This window comes from Labrus mixtus, chromosome 22 (assembly GCF_963584025.1).
Source record: "Labrus mixtus chromosome 22, fLabMix1.1, whole genome shotgun sequence".
In the NCBI taxonomy this organism is placed as follows: Eukaryota; Metazoa; Chordata; class Actinopteri; order Labriformes; family Labridae; genus Labrus; species Labrus mixtus.
This window is the reverse complement of record NC_083633.1, coordinates 21,149,584-21,172,189: the sequence shown is the minus strand read 5'-3', so window position 1 is coordinate 21,172,189 and position 22,606 is coordinate 21,149,584. Positions and strand designations below refer to the sequence as shown.

General features: G+C 41.9%; 7 protein-coding genes across 8 annotated transcripts in view; 3 read left to right on the top strand and 4 right to left on the bottom strand.

Moving 5' to 3' along the window:
* The window catches only part of ptprb (protein tyrosine phosphatase receptor type b), a 282,274-nt gene that overhangs the window by 69,510 nt on the left and 190,158 nt on the right, over positions 1–22,606 (top strand). The gene's annotated exons all lie outside the window — the stretch shown is intronic.
* On the bottom strand, positions 577–8,603 carry LOC132956513 (CCR4-NOT transcription complex subunit 2-like). 2 transcript variants are annotated; one of them, XM_061030016.1, is made up of 15 exons: positions 8,478–8,603; positions 5,748–5,879; positions 5,548–5,620; positions 5,016–5,163; positions 4,713–4,937; positions 4,496–4,575; positions 4,258–4,398; positions 3,995–4,125; positions 3,459–3,579; positions 3,216–3,372; positions 2,854–2,915; positions 2,659–2,708; positions 2,450–2,550; positions 1,574–1,718; positions 577–1,291 (listed from the first exon to the last, which is right to left on the bottom strand). In XM_061030016.1, the coding sequence occupies exons 2-15, from the start codon at positions 5,865–5,867 to the stop codon at positions 1,205–1,207; spliced, it is 1,641 nt and encodes a 546-aa protein (XP_060885999.1). In that variant the 5' UTR covers positions 5,868–5,879; positions 8,478–8,603; the 3' UTR covers positions 577–1,204. The 2 variants fall into 2 exon arrangements, with proteins under 2 accessions (XP_060885999.1, XP_060885997.1); XM_061030014.1 differs by lacking the exon at positions 8,478–8,603 and having other exon boundaries at positions 4,273–4,398; positions 5,748–5,918.
* LOC132956529 (histone H2A-like) lies at positions 12,278–12,962 on the top strand. Its single transcript, XM_061030032.1, has one exon. It carries the CDS (start codon positions 12,478–12,480, stop codon positions 12,856–12,858), a length of 381 nt encoding a protein of 126 aa, XP_060886015.1. The 5' UTR covers positions 12,278–12,477; the 3' UTR covers positions 12,859–12,962.
* Positions 13,295–13,956, top strand: LOC132956541 (histone H4). Its single transcript, XM_061030046.1, has one exon. The coding sequence runs from the start codon at positions 13,516–13,518 to the stop codon at positions 13,825–13,827; it is 312 nt and encodes a 103-aa protein (XP_060886029.1). The 5' UTR covers positions 13,295–13,515; the 3' UTR covers positions 13,828–13,956.
* Positions 15,926–16,383, bottom strand: LOC132956528 (histone H3-like). Its single transcript, XM_061030031.1, has one exon. The coding sequence runs from the start codon at positions 16,361–16,363 to the stop codon at positions 15,953–15,955; it is 411 nt and encodes a 136-aa protein (XP_060886014.1). The 5' UTR covers positions 16,364–16,383; the 3' UTR covers positions 15,926–15,952.
* On the bottom strand, positions 18,249–18,738 carry LOC132956531 (histone H2B 1/2-like). The gene has a single exon (XM_061030035.1). It carries the CDS (start codon positions 18,718–18,720, stop codon positions 18,343–18,345), a length of 378 nt encoding a protein of 125 aa, XP_060886018.1. The 5' UTR covers positions 18,721–18,738; the 3' UTR covers positions 18,249–18,342.
* Positions 20,737–22,040, bottom strand: LOC132956532 (histone H4). The gene has a single exon (XM_061030036.1). It carries the CDS (start codon positions 21,121–21,123, stop codon positions 20,812–20,814), a length of 312 nt encoding a protein of 103 aa, XP_060886019.1. The 5' UTR covers positions 21,124–22,040; the 3' UTR covers positions 20,737–20,811.

The following is a 22,606-nucleotide window of genomic DNA, read 5'->3' as shown; positions in this document are numbered from 1 at the left end:
TAAAGCTCGTTCTGAAACGAGGGTGAACCTTCTGTTGTCTTTTACCCGTGGACGTGGAGTTGGTCTACTTCCTGCTGGACAGGAAGGTGATGAACACAGGCGGTTAGCTTGTGCTAGCTTGCAGTGTAGCTACAAGCAGTAAAGGTACACACTACATCCTGCAGGGAGTGAGATCTTCTGGGGGAGATAAGCTGAGGAGGAGGGGCCATGTTTGAATGTTCTGTTTACAAACTGCAGTGAAAAATGCTGCTGACTCTATCTTTAATGATTTGAATATTTTAGAGCTGAAATGAGGGAAAAACTTCCCTAAAAGCTCTATTTCTTCTGTAATATGTTACATTTTTGGCATTTCTCCGTTTTAAATCAAAGTAAACCAAATTGAAAATGGAGTAACGCCTCTTACTGCCTGTTGACAATGAGAGCCGGTTTAAAGATGACTGACTAATCCAAATTTGGATCAGAATTTACCGAGCTTTAAGAACCTGCTCTTTCTGGCTGTTAAAATTCAAAAAGTGGATAAAAAAGGAGCTTACGTCTCAGGTGTGGCCACATAACATCCAACAAAGCGAGAAAGGATATTTTTCTTCTTTTATTATGAAATAGTGCTACAATGTACATTGCATGTCCTCTCCTGACTCTCGGCTGTCTGCTGATGTGTGTTCTGACGCTGGGAAAAGAAACCTGGTAAAATAAAGAGAAGAAGAATACTTCCTGCCAGAGGTGGGAGGTGAGACACAGAGTGTGAAATAATTATCCATCCGGACTGGTGATTTAATTCTGAGTTAAAATCGGGGTCTTCTTTAAAAGCTTCTCTAGACAAAAATAGTCAAATTCTTCAGAGCGAATAGAAAGAGGAATCACTTGATCAGATGGACAGTTATTTACAGAGTGTGTGTCGCTGCGTGTGTGAGCGTGTGTGTGCTGCACAAAACTGAACCAAACTCATGGAGGGAGGAGGAGGAGGAGGAGGAGGGTAAAATAAAAAAATAATGAGGTAAAGAACAAACAGAAATCTGAAAAGTTAAAATCATAAAGTCTATCCAGTAAAGAGGAGGAGGCGGGACATCCTCTCCCATCCCGAGTCCTGATTGGCCAGATTCACTTTAGAATGTGTGGAGATGGGGGGGAAAAACCTAGAGGGGTGGTGATGACGATGATGAGCCAGGAGGGCCAATGGCAGGCAGGCAGGAGGAGGTAGAGCCAATCAGAAGGCCTGCTGGGCAGGATTGTAGTTGAATGTGGAGGGAACGTGAGGTCGCTCTTCTAGCTTGTCGTATTCCAGATGAAACTCCTGAAATCAACGAACAAAGAGTCACATTTTGTACGTATATGTTTAAGTTTGAAACTGGACTCACTAGAACCCGTTTCCACCAAGCGCTCCGGTACGGTTCAGTACGGTAAACCCTGATCTTGTGTTTCCACAGCCGACGATACCCTTACTTTGTAGACTCATCATCAATCTAAAAGTATTAAACAGTTTGATGACCTTATGTGTATCATAAATCCAGCGGTGATCCCAGGTGTGTGTGTGTGTGTGTGTGTGTGTGTGTGTGTGTGTGTTTTGGGCTCTCACCTTGGCCACCTTCCTCCAGTTGAGGCAGTCGAAGAAGTAGTAGGTCCCTCTCTCGTAGGCGTTGGTCTTCAGCGTGGGCTCCATCCCCGGGGCCCGGGTGATCCAAACCCGCTCCTCTTTGTGGTACCTCCAGTCCCTGTTAAACCTGGTCATGCACACGCACACGCAGGTAAATAACAGCTCCCCTGTACGCCTGACTGCTGACATCGTCACATGGGGGAGGAAGTGATTCCAGCTGTACCAAACGTCTGAATCCAAACAGCCACATGAAAGCTAAGTTCTCTCAGATAAAATCCAGTTTTATCCGAAGTCCATCTTAAAATGTGGACAACAAAGAATCTGTGTAATGCTGAGGCTTTACTCTTTTATTGGAAGTCTATGAACATCTTCTCTCTGCTGGTTTAAGAGGAAGTCTTTGGAGGACAAGAACTGTCTAAACTTTGTTTAAGTCTGTCACAAGATTATTGGAGTCCATCTCTCAGACTCCCTGTGGAAGAAATGTGTCATTAAAAAAGCCAGAGGGATTTTAATGGTGATTTCACACTTCTGATATCTGCAGACTGAGCTGCATGCGTGAACAGCTGAATGTTCTGTCTGACTTTATCCAGAGTTTCTCCTCCAGCCTCCTCGTATTTATTCTGCAGAAAGTCAGAGTGAGCTGATGTGAGAACACAGCTGTGAGCTAACAGGCGAGTTGGTTGTAGCTTCCTCACTTTGGAAGTATTTTAACGTTCTAAATTGACTTTGAACTCAATCTTGAGGACTGAAAGCCAGAGACTCGACTGGTTGTCACTGACATGTTTGTTTCTGTTCTGGAATGACTGAATGTACGACAGTGTGTGATGTGAGCGCGACAAAAACAAAATGTGTCCTTACAGTTCTACTGCAGCCAGGAGTTGTAGTAGGTCTCCTCCGTTCATATAGTAGAGATAAAACAGCAGATCTTCCCCATACCGAGACAGTTTGATAGCTGCTAACTGCAGACGTAGAAAACACACACAGAGTTAAACGTCTGATGAAGCTCAAGCCCGACAATCACAAACTTTAAGCAGAACAACAGGACTAAAGGTGTGTGTGGTTGGTACCTTGTCCCTTATGTGGATGTTGGTTAAATACTCTGAGGGGACGTGGAAGTCTGCAGGAAGAGAAGGAAAAACACTGTAAAGTCTGCACAGAGGCGTCTTCAGCATGTGTGGATATATGGGGCGACTTTACAGAAATCTACGAGTGTTCAAAGAGATGAATTCAAGTTCATGAACATGTGAAGAGACGAGACTCACCGATGTCCTGCGGTCGACACGGAGCCGACGCCCACGGAGACGCAAACTTAGGATACAGATTCCTGAGAGAAAAACAGAAAGAAGAAAAAAAGATTCTTAACGTGCCCTGATGTGATTTTTCTTTGGAGTGACGCTGCGTCGCACATCATAACCGATGTGTCAGATCCACTCGTCAATCATTTTCAAATCGAGATCGAGCTTTGGCACGGTACGAGACAACTTGGCCTAGTGTGTGAGCACTATAACTTAAGAGTTGGAAACTGTCCTGAACACTTTACAGACTGAAAATAGACAATTAAAAAGATGTTGATTTTAACGTGTGTGTGTGTGTGAGTGTGAGTGTGTGTGTGTGTGAGTCGTACTCGGGTGAGTTGAGGTTGAGTCCGAGCGTGGTGAGGTCGGAGCCCAGCGCCAGGTGCACCATGCCAGGATCCGTCTCTGCCGCCCGGATGAACGTCAGCAAGCCGATCATCCCAAACTGGTCCGTTACCATGCCGACCGGTATGTTGGTCACACGGCCTGGGACACAGAGGTGAAGCGTTAGCATCATTCGGACTAGTTTCATTATTTTGATTTTGTGTGTGTGTGTCTATTTGGCGTCTCACCGTCAGGAAGCACCTGAATCCCTTTCTTCTGCTGGTTGTTGTTGCTCGGTGCGGAGCTCTTATCGCCCGGAAACTTTGGACCGTCTGAGTTGGAGGTGGACTTTCCTGATGAGTTCAGATTCTGAGTGGACAAAAAAATAACGGTGAAAAAAGCAGAATGAAAGCACCGCATGAACAAGGACATGAGAACATGAGCGAGAAAAGTAGAGGAGAGAGGAGAGGAGAGGAGGAGATGAGAGGAGGAGAAGAGAGGAGAGGAGAGATGAGAGGAGAGGAGGAGAGAGGAGAGGAGGAGAGATGAGAGGAGAGGAGAGGAGAGGAGGAGAAGAGAGGAGAGATGAGAGGAGAGGAGGAGAGAGGAGAGGAGAGGAGAGGAGGAGAGATGAGAGGAGAGGAGAGGAGAGGAGAGGAGAGGAGAGAGGAGAGGAGGAGAAGAGAGGAGAGGAGGGAAGAGGAGAGATGAGAGGAGGGGAGAGGAGAGAGGAGAGAAGAGAGGAGAGGAGGGGAGAGGAGAGGAGAAACACAACGTGTCTAACCGTTTTGCTGTCCTCGTTGGTGCTGGTGGGGTCTTTTGTTTGGTAGTTTGGCCCGGGGAGAGCTGGGAAATCCTCGTTATGGATCGAGAAGTCCTGCGACTGCTCACTGGACGGCTTGGTTACCATGCCAACTGAGAAAATTAAAGCAGAGAAGAGAAAGCATCGAGTCATAACGTGATGGAGACACATGTTGGAAATGTAAAATTTGCTAAATCTTCAAACTGTATTTTCAGATTTGTAAAAATAAAGAAAAAAGCACACACAGAGGTTCCTCTCACCGTAGGGAGCCCGACCGGCCAGCGGGTTGAGCAGCGGGGTTGGATTGGAGCCTCCGTCCCTCCGACTTCTGTCTGCTAACGCCGGAAAATCTGACAGGTCCAAACCCGTCACATTTTCACTGCCGTCTGCACGAAAACGACAGGCGAGAAAGGTGTTGGAAAAAGAAGCTCAAATAGAATAACAAAAACCACCGAAAACACAAGAATGTCTTTAGTTTTGTACCTGTGCCATTGAAGATGTTGTTGGAGAGAGAGTTGTTCATGTTGTAGCCTGGATTCCTGTTCACTCCAAAGCCTGACATACTGACACACAGGCGGAGAGAGGCCGGGTCATTCTCAACACTTTGTAGAGTTTGACTCAGAAATCTTACAAAGCAGAAATGAAACTACAGAGACGTACAGTATGTGTGTGTGTGTGTGTGTGTGTGTGTGTGTGTTACCTGTTGATGGTGAAAGGCTGCCGTGCTTGCTGCTGTTTGGGCATCCCGATGATGCTGGGTGACGACCTGCTGGGACTCCCCATGCTGCTCCTCCCCGTCCCGACTCCTCCGGCCCCTCCCCTCTCTACTCCAACTCCTCCCACCATCCCTGGCGACTGACCCGTCGGACCCCCCACCTGCTGGCTGTGGTTCATCACGCTGCGGCTGCTCATGGGCAGAATCCCCCTGTGGAGATGGGGAAAAGAGGGAGCTGTAAAAGCCGAAGAGGAGGAGGAGAAGAAGGAGAAAGTGTATGCTTTTTACCTGCTCGGCGAGGGAGGCGTGTGCATTGTTCCAGTGTTGGGCGTACTGGCGTGACTGGGGAGCTGACTGCCCGATTGGTTCAACCCACTTCGACTTAACTGAGGAGCCGCACTGCTGTTCATCCCACGCATGGGAAACCCCAACGCACCTGAAACAAGGTTAACAGACACGTGGTTATTGGTCTGAATGCTCTGGATTTGTTTGGACCAGAGACGGTAGGCGCTTTTAAGGCGACCCTCACATGGCCGTTTTGGACGCCCCTCGGTTTGTCAGATATGAGAGCAGTTATCAGGTCAACAGGTGTTGCAGCGATGGAAGCGGGCAAGAGAAGTGGTTCAGATAGAAGTGATTGTACCCGACCTAAAAAGCCTCATTTGAAACTTCAAGAAACTTCCTGAGATTTAAATGAGGCTAAAGGCTGATCATGTTTTAGATTTTGTATGAGTAAAGACAACATGAAGGAAGCTCGAGAGAGACTCTGATTATGAGACAGAAACAGATGTTAGAGTGTGTGTGTGTGTGTTCATCTTACTCTGCGGGCCATATAAACTGGCTCCGAGCTGTGACAGTTGACCCGTTGAGGAAGCAGAGGAAGACGCCAGCATCTGAAGACGACATAGACACATAGACATCCATTAACATCAGGCAGGGAAAATAAATAACTAACCTCGTACATTAGTGTGTGACTTTGTCCCAGCAGCTGCTTTGAATCTGAAATCAAAGTTGACTCACGTCTTTGTCAGGGCGGTGTGGAGGGAACATGGACTGTTGGGTGTAGTAGAGGCTGGAGTCGTCCGAGTAGTCGCTCTCTACCCCTCCCTCCATAAACTTCTTCCGGTTAGCACCAAACATACCGCGTGTCACCTGAGAGAGCAGACACAGGGACATGTTTAAACGGAGGAAGCAGCTCCTACTTTCCACACCTGCAGAGTCTCGGGATGCTGTTACAGAAGGAATCTATGCGATCATAAACCTGCAGAGAAATTAATTCTGTAACCATTAAAACCTGCGATCCTCGCCTAATCAAAAGCTGTTTTCACATCTGCACTCCTAAAAATATCTAGATCATTTCAGGAGGACTGTTCCTGAAACCCTCCTGACCTGTTTGTTCACACATGCAGCTCACGGCGGGAGACTATCCCTGTCAGACAGGAGGGGGGGGGGTCTCCTCAGCTAAGACATGACGTAAAAAGAACGACATGGAAGTTTTGGACGAAGCATCAGAGTCCTCCATATGACTCTATAATGAGAATATTTGTCTTTGTATCAATGCTGCGTGTAGCTGAAGAGAATCTCAATGTGAAGTAAAGAGAGGAGAAGAACAAACTGGAGAACAGGAAACATGCAGCAGCAGGTTGATTAGAGCACGGAGATGGTAGAGGTGGCGTGCAGACAGTCTATGGTCGTGCAGCGATCACAGGGAATAAAGCTCACCACCCCCTCCCACTGGCCCCTCCCACTGGCCCCTCCCACTGGCTCCAGGTGAATTCTCCTGATTATATCCTGCTGTGTTCTCACATCAGATCACTCTGACTTTCTGCAGAATAAACACGAGGAGGCTGAAGAGAGAAACATCCAGATGTTTCAGTGATCACATGACGCTCAGAGTGAAAACACTTCAGGAGGATAGTGAAGGTGTGAAAGCTCTAATTCAGCCCTCCTTTCATTGATGCAAAACGCTTATTTCTTTTTATTCTTAAAGTAGTTTTGAATTAAAGTAATGAATAGGTTTAGAATTACTGGAGTTGAGTTTGATCTGATCAGCTTTGTGTATTTTGTTACGCAGGAAAGAAACAATTCTTACTAATTTAATTTAAAGAGAATTTTCATGTATTAATCTTTGTGGCTTATTTTGAGTTTTTATTCCATAATGAAGGTTGTCCACGTTGCGTACCCGTGTTTGTGCTCATGCATGAACCGTACCGTGCCGAAGCAAACCTCTTCCAAGCGTGCCAGGGTCGAGGAAGTGTACCGCGCTTGAGCACTCACGCCAGTCAAACGAACTGGACTGTGAGGGTGAAGTGTGCTTGGGGACGGTACAGATTGCACAAATACATTGGCAACTTTTTCATACCAAAACCTTTTGATATGAAAGTTTAAAGTTCTGTGTGTGCCGCCATACTGACATCACAACGTCTAAAAACTACATTATGGCGTCAGTTTGTTCTAAGCCAATAGAATGAATGCACACATGATTATTTGTCAAATATCAGAATAATTAATTATTTGCGTATTTCTGTCATCTCTGCGTCTTATTTAATCGATTATCGAGACATATTGATCAATATCAAATTGAGTTTAAAATACCCAGCCCTAATCAAAAGCATAAAGACAACATGTTGCTGATGACCAAATCTTTTGTTATGGAAAAGGTTCACGAAGCATCTTCACATGTTTTTGTTCAGTTTACACATTTAGAGCGAGAGGAGCTGAAACGTGGCTCTACAACCTGAAAGTCACCAGAGGAGCTTTGACTGAATCTTTTTATTAAACCACTTCACAACCTGCAGGTCTACCTGACTCAATTCAGACTGAAACCAGATGGAAACCGGGCAGCTGAGACATTTAAAGTGTTGGGAAAATGAATCACACAGTCGTGTAGAAGCATAAATCTGTCCGGATTACTTTTGTTTACTGAAGTATTTTACAGATAGTGATGCTCAGTGAACAGCTAATTACAATTTAATGTATTTTATCATGTAAAGAATACAGTAAGATCGCGTTTTAGTTGGAAACTCTTCTAAACTTTATGCAGCCTGCACACAAACCTGCAAACTAGCTCCAAAGCAACGTTGAAGCTGCGGCAGTGTCGCAAAATGCTAGCTAACGTTAGCCTTTGAAGCTAATGTTAGCTTCGATAATCTTCCCGTTTAACGTTCATTTAAATGAAAGTCTACCCACTGGTTTATACACTGCGATGTGTTATATTGTCTTTTCTGCTAATTAAAGACTAATTAAAAATCCCAACTTTTATCAAATTAACCCGAGAGATGTATAATGTTAGCAGGAGCTACTGCTAACCGACTAGCGCTCTGAGCTAACAGCTAGTTCCATATGAATGCATGGGGGCGTTAGCATAGGAGCTAATGCTCGAGCTGAGCGGCTAACAGCAAAGTGCAGCTCATCAGAGGAGGTTTAAGCAGTCCGAGTTGAATGTGGTAGGTAGATAACTGCGGCTCGTACTCGGTTGTGCAGACAGACCGCCGGTCAGAGGGAACCAGCGGGCACAGGAGGGTTTTTCCTCCGGGTTTGGGCCTGCTGCGCCTCCGTCTCTCACTTCCCCCAAAACAACAACAATAAGAAACGGAACCGGGATGCCTGGCTTGATGCAGATTTATCCGCCCTCTCCCCTTCAAAGTCCGGCACCGTCGTAACGGCAACATGGGAGGAATGTGACGTGAGTGCGGTTGTGGTCGGTCGTTGCTGAGAAAAAGAAATTTAAGGACTAAAAAAGGAGCTTACCGCATCAATCTTTCTTCCCCGCTACAATCCAAGATGGCCGACATCACTTCGCCAATCAACGAGGATGCTGGGATGCCTTTCGCCTCTGACCCCGGAGCCTCCATCACCTCCACTGTTAAACACCTGCTCAACTTCAACCTCTATCATCAACATGATCACTTTAATCTATACAGTTGATGACGTAGGCTGATCAGTATTATATATATTTAATCATCTTATTCATTGCTCTGTTTGTCTCCTCGGTGGTAGAGCTCAGGTTATACACATGAATATGGAGTTTCAGTCATTACCCATTTCTAAATCTGCTCTGACTCACACCATTGATTGATTGACGATATTCATGTCTGATATGCTGCAATTTGTTTCCTGCAAGTGATGTTGAACAGAGGACCCTCCTGTTGGTTAGTACACAGGAGAAGTCTTCAGGTGTTTATACCAGAGGCCATATAACCTCTACTGGACGAGACACTTCAAAATGAAGACTTCTTTAGGCCCCACTGCATCACTGCATCACTGAATCACTGCATCTCTGCATCTCCCTCTTTCCAAGCCCAGCACAGCTTTCTAGTTCTGCTCGAGGTTTCTTGTTGTTCCTCACCACTAACTTTGCTAATTGTTGCTTAGAGCTCATGATGGATTAATGTTGGGTCTTTGTAACCTCATTTAACAATGATAAGGTCTTTTACCTGCTCTTGTGTTAGCCTATATGATATCAACAGAAGGGCCTTACTTTATTTCAAAATAAAAGCAGGGTTGAATTCTAACAGCAAGTACAATACTCTCAGCTTAAGCCATTACAGAAATTAAAAATAAAAGCCGAACAAGTTTTATTTTTAAATGTGAAAAAATGTAATCTTTTGACAGCCATAATTTTATAACCTTCCAACGTAGACTGACCACGAGCTTCCTGAGTGTGAAACGACATCAACCGATGTTTACTACCCCTCAGAATTTTGTTTGTCGGCCTAATTTGAATGCATGCTGGTTTATGTGATTTATGTATAAAGCCTGTGTGTGCTCCTCCAAGTGTCTTCCATCTCATTTCAGACTCTTAGCTGTGAACTTTGCTTTTTTACTTCCTTTATATTTGCCTTGCACCTTAACTGCCTCTGCTTTATCTGGTCTCATGCACTACATCACTTTATTCTATCCATTTTATTCCAGTATTCATACAGTTCTGGTTAATTTATTCCTGTTGTTTCTTATCCATCAGCGCACTACGGTCACTTTATTTATCTCATATTTACCTTTACAGTTATATTGTTTATATTAGTTCTGTTGTTCCATTATTCACCATGCACCTTGTTCTTATTAACTTATCATTTAGTATTTGCCTACTTGCACATAGCTCTGTATATATATATTTATTTCTTGTTTACTGCACATAGTTCTGTTTACATCTGTTAGTCCGATCACTGTCCACTCATATCTCCTCTTTTTATATTTAGTATTTTTAAGTTAAGTTTAAGCTTTAAGTTGTATTTAAATTGACACTTTATATTTAGGTTTAAATGTTTCGTCTACCTGCTCTGTTGTTAATTTACTGCTCTGTGTGTCTTTGAATTGGCCCCCGGGGACAAATAAAGTTTTTTGAATTGAATTGAATTGAATTGAATTGAATCTCTGATTATGTGAAGCACTTTGTAACTGTGTGATTTTAAATGTGCTGAATAAATAAAGATTATTATTGTTATCCACTGTCTCATCAACATTCATCTCTCCACCATTACATGTGCTCTAACACACTTCACGCTACTGATTCCCTGTAACTTCAATGCCTTCTCATATAGCCTATACAATATAGACTACATACATGATAAACAATAGAACAATAAAGAACTAGAATAGAATAGAATAAAAATCCTTTATTGTTATTAATTAGAAATGCTCCTCTTAAAGCGCCCCGGCAACAATCCGCTCCCAATCACATTCAAGTCAGAGAAGAGGGAGGTTGCTGCTTGTTAATAATATGTTCATGTCTGCGGTGAAAATTTAATTTTAGTTTTGAAAGGGTGTGTAGGTGACTTCCGTTTCCGCAGCCAGCCTCTAGTGGACACTCAAGGAACTGCAAGAATTTGCACTTTAGCATTGTGGAGCGCACCTTGATATTGAAATCGGACTTTTATTGTGTACATATCTTCATTTTATTTTCTATGTATCATTTTGAATAACGTGTAGTAATAATCACCACTACGGCTGGTAGTTTTAAGTCCTAAAGTACTGAATAAATACTTTCTGTAATTATGTAAGCATCATTGTTTAGACTACTCTCACAACTGGAACAGCAAATCTGAGGGAGGCAAAAAGTGAAAATCCTCATGATGCTCTCTCTTCCATCCCCTGACTGAACTGACTGCTCAGTGGACTCGGTTTCATAAAGGGGGAAATGTCGCCATCTTGTGTTCAGTCTTAACCTCCAAAGGTTAGAGTTACTGTCTTGTTGAGAATGTGATGAGCTTTATTTTAATGTTTGTTTTAAGAAGTGGACCACTCTGCCTTTCACACAACACGGACATTTCACCATTTGTAGTCTAATTAACATTTAAAAAATGTTGTGTTGTATTTTCTAAAGATTTGTAAAGCCTACACGCTGCAGAAAGTAAAGAAACATCACATTGTCAAGAATAATAATATGTCTCTGTACAGATAGCCTACAAAAATTAATCTAAGTTTACTCATCCTGAACATCTCAGCAACTGAGAAGAAAAAAATACATGAAAATCTGAGGGAGTTCAAAAACTCATGAGGGACTAATAAAGTGTCATCCACCAGGCAGAATAATAACAGGGGAATAAAAAAGGCTTTTGATGGATAAATCATATTAACCTTCAAATATTATTACCTATCAAACAACACAGTGTTAACAGGCAGCAAGGGGTCAGATAATGTTCATCTGTTGTACAAATGTCATATCCAGGCCTATAGTCCACATGTAGGCAGGCATTTTTTTTTAAATGGAGGTTTTTTCCTCCGTTTCACAAAACAATCCTGTCCACACGCTGAGTCCTAAAAACATCTTAGTCCACATGGAAACGCAAAACGCATTGTTACGGCTGTCAAATCAAAAATCTTTGTATATCAGCAGTTCATAACAAAAGTTATCTGAAGACACTTTACTAAAGAGCTGTTAAGACCTTATTCTGTAATATTCTCTACAATGACCCGACATTAATACATCACAAGCACTAAGTAACATTTACCAAAGTTACAGTGGAGAGAAGGCTGAAACCTCGAGCAGCACCAGACTCATGATGAACAGCCATCGGCCAAAACTTTGTTGGGCTTGGAAAGTGGAATAGGGAGCTACATGAAGGCTCGATATACAAAGACAAGGGATTTTACAAGTCATATCTCGCCCTCGGCTTCATCTATTCTAGACAACAGAGGGTGATGAAGAGAGGCATACTCCTTTCTTTTGACACCTCCTACCTGTCTGAGAGATTTGTCTGATGTTACCTCAATCAACACAAAATACAGATCAAATCTTGACATTGAACATGAAGTATGATCATCAGAGTCACAGCTGAACCCAGATCTGAAGCACCAAAAAAGCCAAACTATATGAAATGATTATACATGTAAGAATTCATCTCCAGATCAGAACTCATCCAACTGAATATGTCTTCATGTCATCACTGAAAGGCATCTTTTTTATGAAAGTAGGCTAATCTTAAAATAGCCTACATGAATAAATGGTCACCATTTTTACAAGAAAGATACTGCTTAAAAGTGAGTGAGGCCTCTGTTTATTTTTAACGATGTTAATTAATGCTTCCGTTGCCTTACATTTGAAAATCCCTATCAAAAAGCGCGGACGGAAGTTGTATAATAACTCCGGAACTTTACTAAAAATGTTCCGCGTTCTGATTGGACGATAGAACATACGCTACGCCCGACCAATCACAGACCGGCTCGGAAGAGCCGTAAAGATATATAATCACAATTTCGACGGGTATTAAGCACACGTCATCTCCTCGACGAAGAAACAGCAATTCTGAAAATGTCTGGAAGAGGCAAAAGTGGAAAGACAAGAGCAAAGGCGAAGAGCCGCTCATCCCGTGCCGGGCTCCAGTTCCCCGTTGGCCGTGTTCACAGGCTGCTGAGGAAGGGCAACTATGCTCATCGTGTCGGTGCCGGAGCTCCCGTCTACCTGGCAGCGGTGCTCGAGTACTTGACTGCTGAGATCCTGGAGTTGGCTGGAAACGCTGCCCGTGACAACAAGAAGACCCGTATCATCCCCCGTCATCTGCAGCTGGCTATCCGCAACGACGAGGAGCTGAACAAACTGCTCGGAAAAGTTACCATCGCTCAGGGAGGAGTTCTGCCCAACATCCAGGCTGTCCTGCTGCCCAAGAAAACCGAGAAAGCCACCAAGAAGTAAACAGTTAACATCTCAACCAAATCAACGGCTCTTTTAAGAGCCACCCACTAAACCCTAAAGAGTTAAATATTCCTGTGATAAAATATGTCACAATACACATGTACTGTGTAGATTTCACACATCACCAGGTACACAGCTGTAAATACGAAATGTATATATCACCGTAGTTCTACGTATTCAATAACACAAAACACTCAAGCTGCGTGGGGAAGATAATGATCAAAGCTGGCTATGCTAAAATAGACCGAATGACTGATAACAATAATATAACAGTTCCTACATATAGTGATAAAACGTTTCACTAAGAAGGTTGAGCTATTTGATACGGTAGGAGGGACGCTACAGCTGCAGTCTTTTTACACAAAGAGGGCGATATAACACCCTGATGTGCCTGACCAATCAAGGGGCTCATGATTCGATCAAACCATAAGTAGTATTTGTGCTATTGGATTTAAGGGCAGTAGTACCTCAATTGTAACAAGACGCTTTTACTCCGGTGACGTCATGTCTAGAAAGTTAGCCCACGCGGAAGAGAATGTTGGCGGGCTGAGCTCGTGCTGTTTCTCTCCCCTTACGTCCTCAGTCAGGATTTAAATAGGGACGCTCTGAGAAGGGGGAGCGTCAGTTCATCTTTGGAAGAATTCTGAATATATCAAAATGAGTGGACGTGGAAAGGGAGGTAAAGGACTCGGCAAAGGGGGCGCTAAGCGTCACCGTAAAGTCCTCCGTGATAACATCCAGGGCATCACCAAGCCCGCTATCCGCCGTCTGGCTCGCCGTGGCGGAGTGAAGCGTATCTCCGGTCTGATCTACGAGGAGACCCGCGGTGTGCTCAAGGTGTTCCTGGAGAACGTGATCCGTGATGCCGTCACTTACACCGAGCATGCTAAGAGAAAGACCGTCACCGCCATGGATGTGGTCTACGCTCTGAAGAGACAGGGCCGCACTCTGTACGGCTTCGGCGGTTAAACTCACACCTCAAACAACAACAACCCAACGGCTCTTTTAAGAGCCACCCACTTCCACTAAAGAGAATTCATCCTTACTACTTTAGTGACAGCAAGATGGACCGAACATTCAGTATATTTATTCAATTTAAAACGTGTCAATACAACCATCATAAATCTAATTATATAATGATTACTTGATAAACTTTAATGACACTGTGCAGATTTAATTGAGTAGACCGTATGGGGTGTTTGCACCAGAACATGTTGTGGCTCACATAATGAAAACTATCAGGGCACTCTTTTGCTTTAATCTGCTTTTATAAATTCACATTCTCTATTTTAGGTTACATTTTCACCATATATCATTAATTCTGCAAAGCTCTGTTTATTTATATTTATTTAATGTCAGACTGGCTACAACCAATAAGAGTTTTGGGGTATGTTTAACCTGTATCAGTGGTGAACAGGTGGGTGAAAGCATGATGTGGTGATGAAGAGGACACAAACATAAAGAACTAAAGAAACAATAAGCATCTATCAGGCTGAGAGAGAGTGAGGAAAACCACTAGATCTTTGTAGACAAGGCTGCAGCTATTCCTACCGATCTAGCCTGGACACACATCCTGCAGCGATCACACAGACAGACAAACAGCAGCCAAAGACTCCCAGGTTCTGCTTTGGGCTGCACCTTACATGGCTTTGGTGGTTAAACCATTCATTTTGACCTGATAACAAACACCCCAATTCTCCATTTTGTTACACGATTAAGTGATATTCACTTTTGTTCAACAGGTCAAAGACAAGCAGAATCATGTGAGCTGTTCATACCAGTTTATTTAAGAACACTGATTGTAATTAAGGAATGTCCAAAGGGACTATCACCGAACACCTAATCAGTGTTTTAGACAAACCACAGCTTTTTAAAATATGGGTCCTCAATCATTTAAACTATTTTACTTGCTAATTACTTGCTATTTAGAGGACGAACTGTCACACCTATGGACATGGTGACAAAACAAATGATGACCTGTCCAGAGACTTTAGATGTAAATTTACTCCAAGCTTGCTCAGGTACAATGCATCAAGTGGCAACAATGCTCCCTTTACTTCTAAATTAAGTTAAATTGACAATAAATATGGCACTGAAGTTTGTGCCATTTAATATATAAAAGTAATATAATGAACAGTGCAGGTGAAGGCAACGCTTAATGTTTTTGTCTCTAAAGTTTGAAAGTCTCAAATAAGACCAATAAACTAAATATATATCTCACCATTTCAAAGAGTTTTGTTCCAAAATGAAAAGGCAGGTCAACATCACTCCTGGCAAATCTTCATAAATATAGTTATTAAAATAAAGATGAAAAAATAAAATGTTAAGAAAAAATGTGACGTCAGCTATATTAGCTTCTTAAGATTTGTTAAAATCAAAATTACACAGATATTCAAATTAAGTCCAATTATGTTACTGAATCCTAAATTAAAGCAAACTTATAAAGATGTCACAGATGTTCAGTCGCTCAGGTGAGAACAGGAATCCTTCCTCTCGCTCTTTACATGGTGAACGATGCTGCTTTAGGAGAAATGGAGAATGAATGTCATTTTAGTTTAGGGTTGTCTTCTTTCTGAAAAGTTAAGTTCATATTTGATTGATGAAATAATGTTGTGTTCTGGATCAGTGATGATGATTAATTTCAATGTTCATTAGCTGTAGGAAAAGAAAAATGAGATCTGCACACCGACAAGCCCCCAATGTTTAGAAACTGACCACATTGAACTCCAAAACCTAGAAGAGTTTACTTTTGGTCTTTGGACTCTATTTGGCTAGCAGATAGTTTTCCTCGTGATTTAGCACTTCACTAGTCATGTACATACAGTAAGTGTAATAGTTCCTTATTGCAAACATGGTTAATATGAAACATGAGCAGATAATCCATTTTTATTTGTATAGCATCAACTCATAACAAGTGTTATCTCGAGACACTTTACAAGAAGCAGGTAAAAGACCTTACTCATTGCTAGATAATTAGTAAGTCAAATATTAATCATTGAAGTTGGAAATGACTTTGTTAGGATATGAGCTCTTGGTTAAATGTAGTGGCTCTTAAAAGAGCCTTTGTGGTTTTGTTTAGCGGGTGATGGGGTGTTTATGCTCTCTCTCCACGGATACGACGGGCCAGCTGGATGTCTTTGGGCATGATGGTGACCCTCTTGGCGTGGATGGCGCAGAGGTTGGTGTCCTCGAAGAGGCCGACCAGGTAAGCCTCGCTGGACTCCTGCAGAGCCATGACAGCGGAGCTCTGGAAGCGCAGGTCGGTCTTGAAGTCCTGAGCGATCTCACGGACCAGGCGCTGGAAGGGCAACTTGCGGATCAGCAGCTCGGTAGACTTCTGGTAACGACGGATCTCCCTCAGAGCCACGGTGCCGGGCCTGTAACGATGGGGCTTCTTCACTCCGCCGGTGGCCGGGGCGCTCTTACGGGCGGCTTTGGTGGCCAGCTGCTTCCTGGGAGCTTTTCCTCCGGTGGACTTACGGGCGGTCTGCTTGGTTCTTGCCATTTTCACGCTTTTCGGCTTTCCTTTACTCAAGGGAAGACGATAACTTTCTGTCCCTCTGCCGGGTTTATATAGCCAGAGTCTGAGCGCGAGATTCTCTGATTGGCCAGGAGCGTGCACGTGATACCGCCGGCCTCGCTCTATTTCTCTCTCTCTCTCTCTCTCTCTCTCTCTCTCTGTCTCTCTCTCTCTCTGTCTCTCTGTCTCTCTCTCTGTCTCTCTCTCTGTCTCTCTCTGTGTCTCTCTGTCTCTCTCTGTCTCTCTGTCTCTCTGTCTCTCTCTCTGTCTCTCTCTCTGTCTCTCTCTGTGTCTCTCTGTCTCTCTCTGTCTCTCTGTCTCTCTCTCTGTCTCTCTGTCTCTCTGTCTCTCTCTCTCTCTCTGTCTGTCTCTCTCTCTCTCTCTCTCTCTCTCTCTCTGTCTCTCTCTCTCTCTCTGTCTCTCTCTCTGTCTGTCTGTCTTTCAAATCACTTTATTGGCCTGAATGTGAAAATACTGACAAAGCGTTACAAATTTTACAATAATAATAGTTATTATCCACAAATCAGCAGTTTCAATAATAAATAAGAGTAAACATCTGATAAATATTTTTAATAAAAAAATAATAATAACAGAAAATAAAAACAAATGAAGAAGTAAAAAGTAGAATTAATCTGTCTAACTTTGCTTATCAAAGAGTCTTACAGGTTATATAGACCTAGTTTTCGTGTGTTCAGGATAACACATTTTAAGTAAATACAATTTTTTGGGGGCGCCGTGGCATAGTGGTTGGTACGTTTGTGGTCGTGTTCCTCTGTGCGGACCACTGCCCATGTCTGTAAATGGAGGCAGAAATTATCATTACAATTGCATATTTTTAAGTTTGCTGTTGAAATGCTTTAGGAAAATGATTTCTTCTGTCTGATGAGTTCATATCTGATGAGCCATCAGAGGGGAATAAACCCCAAAAATCATGCAGTTAATACATATTAAAACTTATAATCTGTATTTTTAAAGTCAAAAATTCAACATCAAAAAGTAAAGAAACAAGAACTTTGTTTTTAAATGTGTTTGAATTAATGTATTTATTACTGATGTGAAAAAAAATTAAGAGGACAGTGTTCGATAATATTTATAAAATGCTGCAGAAAGTGAAGATAACACTTTATTGTCTGTTTCACAGAAACGTGACTTGCATTACTAGACTACAAACTATGTAATCCATTTTCACCAATCTCTGTGGTTAATATCACCAAAACCACAGTTTCCTACATTATTTTCTGTGCGTTTACAATTTCTGGAGCTCGTAACATCAAATGTGTCTTATAAACGGTGTTGGTACTACAAATTTGTGTTTAGTTCAAGAGACAAACCAGTTATGTTGTGAGCTCAAAATTAAAATTGGAAATGTACTTACCACAGGAACAAGATAAACCATGTAACATGAAAATATAAGACCTAGTGGAAAAATACCTTTTAGTCATTAACTTACATATTTGCACATTTTAATAGACACGTGGAAAAGATGTCAAATGTTAACAACCAGCATCATGTGCAGCTTTAGAATCATCACTTGTTGCTGTCACTGTCAACAATGTAGGCTCTCAACTATATTTAGTAACTTGGTCCCACTGCATCCAATACTTCATTGTACAAAGGCACGAGATTATGTGGCACCCATATCCCGTAGTAGTGGAAACTTTTAATAACTGCCTCCTTGCAATGTGGAGATGATGGCTACTGTTTTTCCAAAATGGTGACATGTGGCAGAGAAACAATGACATGCTTACTACACAATCATAACTTTTTTCACTGAAATTCACTTCTCATGCGGTTGAAGGGAGCATAGTAACAGAGCTCAACTGGAGACTGTAATTGAGAGATTTGAAGATACAAATATACAACAAACCATGGTTAAGGTGCATCATGAGAATTAGGAATGAACTCTGAGAACAATGTGGGTGGCTCTTAAAAGAGCCTTTGGGTTTGTTGACCAGTTGAAGTGTTTACTTGGAGCTGGTGTATTTGGTGACGGCCTTGGTGCCCTCAGACACGGCGTGTTTAGCCAGCTCTCCGGGCAGGAGCAGGCGGACGGCGGTCTGGATCTCCCTGGATGTGATGGTGGAGCGCTTGTTGTAGTGAGCCAGTTTGGAGGCTTCACCAGCGATACGCTCGAAGATGTCATTGACGAAGGAGTTCATGATACCCATCGCCTTGGAAGAGATACCGGTGTCGGGGTGGACCTGCTTCATCACCTTGTAGACGTAGATGCTGTAACTCTCCTTCCTGGTCTTTCTCCTCTTCTTGTCCTTTTTGCCGGGGTTCTTCGTCACGGCTTTCTTGCTACCCTTCTTGGGAGCGCTTTTCACTTGAGGCTCAGGCATTGTCGGTTGAAGCGATGCTGCTCGTTGAGAGAACTGATACACTGCTGAGCGCTGACTGCTCTTAAACACAGCGCATGCAAATCAAATGTTCGGTTCCCCTCCTGCCATTGGCCAAATTCCGCTGACTCACGGAGTAACTATGCGGAAGTCTCTGAGTGTGTGTGCTCGTTCTTTGGAGGTCATTTCTCCTCCTATTCAACAAAGAAACAGGCTCCAACTAGTTATTAAAGCTTCAGTTGGAACATTTTTAACGACTCCATAAAACACACCTTTGTGTATCTGGTTGTAACAAGATAAACAAGGTTGAATAAGTGTCTCAAATATAACGTAGGCCTACACTATGTCCCTCTGTTAAATCCAACAGCTAGCCTTCAGGCAGTCTTTTGTCCACAGTCCCATTTCCCTTTCCAAGTCAGGCAGTTGGAAATATTGTCAGCAGTTACTCTCTAATGTATATAGGCTGATATTATTGTGGTTTTGTATCTAATTAACGGGCCACCAATGCCCCAAGCGAGAGATACTTTCATAAAGTGACATTTTCCATTTTCTATTGATAGGAAAACCCTCTCACACAGAATCGGAAATAATTGATTTATCTGTAGTTACAGCTATTCTATCACACAATATAGCAGGAGAAATATAGTAATACAAATAGAAATATGATTAAAATAAGGAATGTAAATTAGAGATAAAGCATTAAGTACATTAAAGACTGTTGAAGAAATACAGCTATGTACCAAGCACATGTTATTGAAGAATATAAGCAATATATGCTATACAAAGTAATAACAGGAAGATATTATAAGAGGATGCACAGTAAATTGAGTGTTGTACATTGTGTTAATGGATTGATTATCTACCAGTAAAGATTCAGAATATTGCAATTTAAATAAATAATCAATAATGGAGGAGATTTGAAACCAGACTACACATTCTCATTATTCACTAGATATATTGATTCTTCATAGATTACTTCATGAATATGTGATATGCAATAATAACTAAGAATAACTTCATTTTTATAGCACATTTGAAACAGGATCACAAACTGCTTCGACATACTGGCACATATGCCATCGTTGAAATATGCTCAGGGGATTTCACACAATTCTACACAAAGGCTTGGTTTTAAAGGATATTCATGTGATGATACTGTTCCATAGTACATTTTATACACACTTCAAATACTTGGCAATATATCCCACCACTTACTTTACTTTGACATCAAAATCTATACAATGTCCTGAAATTACATTCTCAAACGCAAAACTTCTAATTAAAGCCCATCCCAATTTAAGCCTGGTGTTGCTCCAAGTTTTTACAAATAAAGGCAGCGCTCTGTAAGTGCGGCCCACGGCATTTAATAATGCAGGTAAAAAATAAAAGCAAGACAAAAAAACATAAAGATAAACTTCAACATCTGGCTGAAAACATACAAAAATATAGTAGTATTCGTACCAGCTGGGCAGCAGGATGTCAAACAACATGAGATCAAATAAGTTATTTAATTTGTTTATGGATATCCCCACATTGGCTCAAGTTAAATATTCTCTCTGATGCAAATTAACAATTGTTTAAACTATTAGTTTACAGTATAACTAAAGTATTTTCCATCTTTGCTGGCAAGTAAGGTATAAAATAAAAAGCACATTAAAGTCTGCAACAAGTATAGACCTTTCTGTGGTCTACTATTCAAAGAGCTGCTGGGTTGTGAAGTCAATGACATACAGGTGCAGACCTTTTAATTTCAAATGTGATTTTAATTCTGTAGGATTCAATTTGTTAGACATGATGGTCAGAGAACATGCTGCATATGATGTCTGATTGAGTTGCCGGTCATACTTCAGTTTGTATGTATTTTCTGGGGTTGTATTAATAAATCACGATGGAAATGTGTGGAAAGAAACAGCAGCACTGATATTCCTACACAAATCATTCAGTTATAGCAACAAGGAATATTACTTTAAGAAAGTGAGACAAGTACATTTCTAAATCATGTTCAACAAGTTATAAATATTCGGTTTATTCTCTTTAGTGGAAGTGGGTGGCTCTTAAAAGAGCCGTTGGGTTGTTGTTGTTTGAGGTGTGAGTTTAACCGCCGAAGCCGTACAGAGTGCGGCCCTGTCTCTTCAGAGCGTAGACCACATCCATGGCGGTGACGGTCTTTCTCTTAGCATGCTCGGTGTAGGTGACGGCATCACGGATCACGTTCTCCAGGAACACCTTGAGCACACCGCGGGTCTCCTCGTAGATCAGACCGGAGATACGCTTCACTCCGCCACGGCGAGCCAGACGGCGGATAGCGGGCTTGGTGATGCCCTGGATGTTATCACGGAGGACTTTACGGTGACGCTTGGCGCCCCCTTTACCGAGTCCTTTACCTCCCTTTCCACGTCCACTCATTTTGATAGATTCAGGATTCTTCCGAAGATGAACTGATGCTCCCCCTTCTCAGAGCGTCCCTATTTAAATCCTGACTGAGGACGTTAAAGGAGAGAAACAGCACGAGCTCAGCCCGCCAACGTTCTCTTCCGCGTTAAAGCTGGACAGAAGCAGTATGTACGTTTCCTGTAAAACACGTAGCCTTCAAAATAAAAGCAGAAAAATCGCATTGAAATGATGGTGCCAACAACAGCGTTATTCAATTAATCAGCTTGACAGGTGTTTTAATTCAGTGAATCTATGTGCATGTCATTTAATTGCTTTAATGTTGTATTATCACAATTTCAGTGTATGATCCAACACAGTCACAATTTATATTTTTATAACTGGATTTGAAACTCTTTATAACTGTATTTTAATCCAAGCCTGCAGTATGTGAGATGTTCATTTAACAACAGCAATGCTACAGCAAACAGCAAAGTTCTGATGGACGATGAGTGCTTGACCTTGAGATGTTTATGATCGAAACATAATATATTATTATAATGTTTATCTCCGCAAATTTGCATCACTACTGCACTATTGTCCTATTTAGTCTTGTAAGTCTTTCGTTATTTTGTGTTTATTGTCAATATTTAATGTTATACTTCTTGTACATAGAGAGCAGTTGTGTGTGTAAGCATACTTGGCCAATAAAGCTGATTCTGAAATGACCATCGACTGACCAGTTTAAAAATCAGTATTATTATTATAGTATCATTTTTAAGCCAACGGGAGTACAACAGTTACTCTTTCTGGGAAATTCAAACATATTGTCGCAAATTTTGTTCCGTTTAGCCGAAAGTGCAAACTTTCAGATTGAACTTTTATTGTGTAACCCAGCAAAATGACATCTAAAATGTTTTTATAAAATCTGTGATTAGCAACTCAGCATGTCTTTTTTTATACATACAAAATAACTTTAATATTGTTTGTTGTTTATTTGTGAGATTCTGCAGTTCTATGTGGCAGAGAAAGTCATCATGAAGAGCATCTGTGAAAAAAGTATACATTGATTGTCATTTGCAAATATTTCTAATCAAAGGCATGATTATGCCTGAGTATAATGTCTCCATCAGTCTGAAACGTGCAGATGTGGAAGCAGATCTTGCAGCCAAAGTAGAGCAAGCAAAGGCTATTAAAAGACTGCAGGCCCAACAAGCAAGGCTTGATAGATTGGAGAGTGAATGGAAGCTTAAAGAAACACAAATTTTTGCTTTCTTCTTGTGGTTTTTTTCAGAAATAAAACAAGGAGAGGCGGAGATGAAACTAAAACTAGAAGAGGAAAAGTCAAAGTTACAGCAGCTACAAGCAGACAACGATGTTAAGGTTGCAGCAGCTCGTGTAAGTGTATACAACAATTTTGATAGCTTGGAAAGTTGTATTGAAGAAGCTGACCTCAAAATTCCACTTGGCAGCCCAAACACTGAGTACAAACCTTTTTTAAATCCGCATGCTCCACTCT